The sequence below is a fragment of the Diospyros lotus genome, chromosome 2 (assembly GCF_014633365.1).
Source record: "Diospyros lotus cultivar Yz01 chromosome 2, ASM1463336v1, whole genome shotgun sequence".
In the NCBI taxonomy this organism is placed as follows: Eukaryota; Viridiplantae; Streptophyta; class Magnoliopsida; order Ericales; family Ebenaceae; genus Diospyros; species Diospyros lotus.
This window is the reverse complement of record NC_068339.1, coordinates 2806935-2811279: the sequence shown is the minus strand read 5'-3', so window position 1 is coordinate 2811279 and position 4345 is coordinate 2806935. Positions and strand designations below refer to the sequence as shown.

Here is a 4345-nt window from a genome sequence, read left to right as displayed (position 1 = left end):
AGACTGCAGGAACTATCCTTGTATGTTAATTCACTGACGGGTGAAATCCCAGCTAACTTATCTCACTGCTCCAATCTTTTATATCTCCGAATTGGTTTTAACAAGTTGGTCGGTAAACTCCCAACAGAGCTTAGTTCATTGTCAAAGCTCATTCGCCTTACAGTGGGAAGAAACAATTTTAGCGGAGAAATTCCCTCTTTCATCGGAAATTTTACGTCCCTTGAGGTTATAGCTGCCACTTTCAATGCTTTTACAGGAACCATCCCAGAGGCCTTGGGCCAGCTCCGAAATTTAACTATCCTTGCATTGGGTGTCAATAAACTTTCTGGTAAGATACCTTCATCGATCTACAACCTTTCATCATTAACTGTACTCCCCCTAACAGAAAACCAACTCTCCGGTAGCATCCCATCTGAACTTGGCTCTTTGTTTCCCCAGCTTCAACATCTAGGGCTCTCTTATAATAATCTCGTAGGACCCCTACCTGTATCACTGCCCAACTTTTCAAATATAGAATTTCTTGAACTGAGACATAACCATTTTAGTGGGAAAATATCAACTGATCTCAAACTCCTGCCTCGCCTCAATTTTTTAGTCTTAGGTGACAATAATTTGGGGACTGGAGAACCCGACGAAATGGATTTTATTCCATCTTTGATCAACTGCACAAATTTGCTACAATTGGGCGTTGAAAACAACCAACTAAAAGGATCATTGCCAAAAAGCATCGGGAACCTCTCAGCCACAATATCTGCCTTAGGCTTTAACCTAAACCATATATATGGCGAGATCCCTTCCGAAATAAGCCATCTAGCAGGCCTAACTATGCTAGACCTGGCTAAGAATGAATTCCATGGTAGAATTCCCTACAGTATTGGCAATCTTCAAAACCTACAGAAACTGTCTCTTGATTCCAACTGGCTAGAAGGAGATGTTCCCAATACAATAGGAAACCTCTCATCCTTGATCCATTTTTACTTGGGAGAGAACAGATTGCAAGGAAAAGTTCCTGTGACCATCGGAAACTGCCAACGATTGTTAGTGCTAGATCTTTCTTTCAATAACCTGACAGGAGCCATTCCCAGAGAACTCTTTGGCATTTTAGCTCTTTCAATTTCACTCAACTTAGCAGGGAACCATTTCTCTGGGCCCTTACCCTTAGAAGTTGGCAATCTAAAAAATTTGGCAGAACTGGATGTATCTCAAAATGACTTCTCCGGTGAGCTTCCAACCACGCTTGGTAGTTGCAATAGTCTTGTGGCCCTTTTCCTACAAGGAAACTCCTTTAGAGGATGTGTACCTTCGTCCTTACAGTCCCTTAGAGGTCTTTCAAATTTGGATCTTTCTCAGAACAACTTGTCTGGTAAAATCCCGAAGTACCTGGCGAAATTCTCTTTGAACAATCTAAATTTATCTTTCAACGATTTTGAGGGTGAAGTTCCAATCGAAGGAGTTTTCTCAAATGCAACTGCGATATTAGTCTTGGGAAATCCCAGACTTTGTGGAGGCGTACCTGAATTACACCTACCAACATGCACCATGAAACAATCAAAGAAACATCGAACGTCTCTTAGAATCATCTTGCTGGTCTCTATCCTATCTGTGGCGATTGTAGCTGTTGTGGTATCAGAGACAATATTTTGTTGCTCTAAGAAGAAAAACAAAGATTTAACTTTTGATTCGTCGTCGATGAACGCATTCGATAGAATATCATACAATCGCCTCCTCAAAGCGACTGAAGGCTTCTCTTCAACGTATTTGATTGGAACGGGTAGTTCTGGATCTGTATACAAAGCAATACTGGGGGAAACAACTATAGCAGTCAAGGTGCTTAACCTTCAACGTCAAGGAGTGTCTAGGAGTTTCACGGCCGAGTGTGAAGCCTTGGGAAGAATCCGACACAGAAATCTAATCAAGATTTTGACTTTTTGCTCAAGTGTTGATTTTCAAGGCAACGACTTCAAAGCTATAGTTTATGAGTTCATGCCCCGGGGTAGTTTGGAGAGGTGGTTGCATCCAAACCCAGAAATAGAAAACCAGCAAGACAATCAAGCCGTGGGACTTAATCTTCTACAAAGAATAAACATAGCCATTGATGTGGCTTCTGCACTAGATTATCTGCATCGCCACTGCCACACACCAATTATTCATTGTGACCTGAAGCCAAGCAACATTCTTCTTGACGCAGACATGGTTGCCCATGTTGGAGATTTTGGGTTGGCCAGGTTAATGTTAGAAATGAATCCAAATCAAAGCAGTTCAGTGGGCGTGAAAGGAACCATTGGCTATGCAGCTCCAGGTAATCATTACAATTGATTATATTTCATTTGATTACTATTTTGTCAAGGATAATACATAGATCTCATCCAAATAGTGCAGAAAAATGAATTTTGAGAAAAAAAAAAAACAATTTCTTCAATGCACGTTAGCAAGAATCTTGCAGTAGCATGTCACATGAACTTATAGCCAAATGAGTAGTGCATATGAACACTTCTAAAGTTTCTTATAAACCTGAAAGATTAAGGGCCTCTTCATTTGTACATAGAAAACATCTTCCATGTTTTATAACTTAATTTTTTGAGAAAATACTATTTTTTTTTCAAAATTGAACCTAAACTTTTTTGAATATTACCAATTCCGAGAAAGATTAAAAATATAATTATTTCATTGAACTAAAATAAGCTATCATATATACAAAACAAGATTTTTCTGCTATTTATATATACATAACAAAATCCATATCATTGTTGAAATGGTGAACCCCAACCGTTGATGATTTATTTTGAAAACCTACAGAATATGGGCTTGGAAGTGAGGTCTCAAGAGATGGGGATGTCTACAGCTTTGGAATCTTGCTATTGGAGATGATGACATGTAAGAGGCCAACCGAATCGATGTTTGAGGCAGGTCTCAATCTCCACACCTTCGCCAAGATGGCCATACCCGACCATGTGATGGACATTGTGGATCCAAAACTTGAGTGCAATGATGAAGAAGAAGTGATTGCCTTGACTAGCAACCAGAGGAGGCAGGCAACCACCCGCTCAGGAAATGGTTGCAACAAAAATGATTGTTTGATTCGTATGATCAAGATTGGAGTAGCATGTTCCATGGAGTCACCTCAAGATAGGTTAGACGTAAGCAATGTTGTTCGTGAATTGAATATAACCAGGGACATTTTCCAAGAGCGCCGAAAAAAGCCATAATCCTTAGGGGTGACCTCCAACACATTTTCCACCAACCCTTCATTCCGGCTTTTTGTTTTGGCTCAGGAATTCTTGGCCGTGCAACCACTTCTGTTACGTGCATTATGTTGCAACCGCCATGCTATTTTTAAGGATTTGATTTATTACAGTATTTTATTTTCATTATTTCATTTACTTGACTGCTTAGTTGTTGACAGTTTGCGATTGCTCTAGGCTCCACTCTCGCATGCTTTCCATTTTCTTAGGTGATATGCTGGTTGTGCACTAGTGGATCAGTTAACACTGTAATTTTAAAGGGAAGATGAATGAAGCTTTGGGCAGTGAATTTTCCCCTATAATTAGTTGCAGTAGAATCCGATTATCTCTCTTGCAAGCTTCTTCACGACAGGAACCATACCCTGTCGTGGCAGAGGCTGAGTGAGAGCTCGTTAAATACAACTTCACTGGCTCCCAAGGGGTCGTTTTGCAACAAAGGAGATGAGATCGACAGACAGGCAACCTCTATTCCACATAACGGCACACAGTCCCTTCTCTGTATAAAGTCATTGACGCAAGGCGGGACGAAGTTGAAATACAGGTTAAGTGAGATAGATTATGAGTTGTTGAAGGAATTGGCGGCCACTGCAGCAGTAGATAACAACGCTACAGGCTCAGACAAGAAACACAAATCATGACTTCGAAATACTAGTGGAGGTTGTCCAAGAAATTTTTACTAGGAAAACCATATGCAAATGGGGAACATGTAAGTCATCTTCTACTCCCCAAAGTTGCACGAAATTTTCCTTTTTTAACTTACACTACATTTTTGCGCACGGGCGGCCCAGTATGTCCAGAACATGCTGGGGCTTCTTAAATCTCTAATTTGACTAGGGTTTGTAAGATTTTTTCCATTTTTGTCTCATTCCCCTTTGGTTTCTGGTGAGAGAAAATGGCTTTTGTAAAAAATCAAGAAAATTTTCAAAAGTTAAATTAGATCTTGCATGGTTGATCAAGGAGATCAAAGGGGCATACTTATGGACATCAATTTAAGTTTTTCTTTGGTGTGGATCACTTATAGAAGATGGGTAACACCTCGTGGCACAATGATTCATCCTTTTTTGCGTTGGATAACAAAATGTTTGATTTTTCATTATATGTTC

At 40.0% G+C, this 4345-nt stretch overlaps 1 protein-coding gene across 1 annotated transcript; it reads left to right on the top strand.

The window, feature by feature from the left end:
* The first annotated feature begins 291 nt into the window (after positions 1-291).
* LOC127794085 (receptor kinase-like protein Xa21) lies at positions 292-3318 on the top strand. The gene is made up of 2 exons (XM_052324977.1): positions 292-2299; positions 2797-3318. The coding sequence occupies exons 1-2, from the start codon at positions 637-639 to the stop codon at positions 3204-3206; spliced, it is 2073 nt and encodes a 690-aa protein (XP_052180937.1). The 5' UTR covers positions 292-636; the 3' UTR covers positions 3207-3318.
* Positions 3319-4345: the final 1027 nt, after the last annotated feature.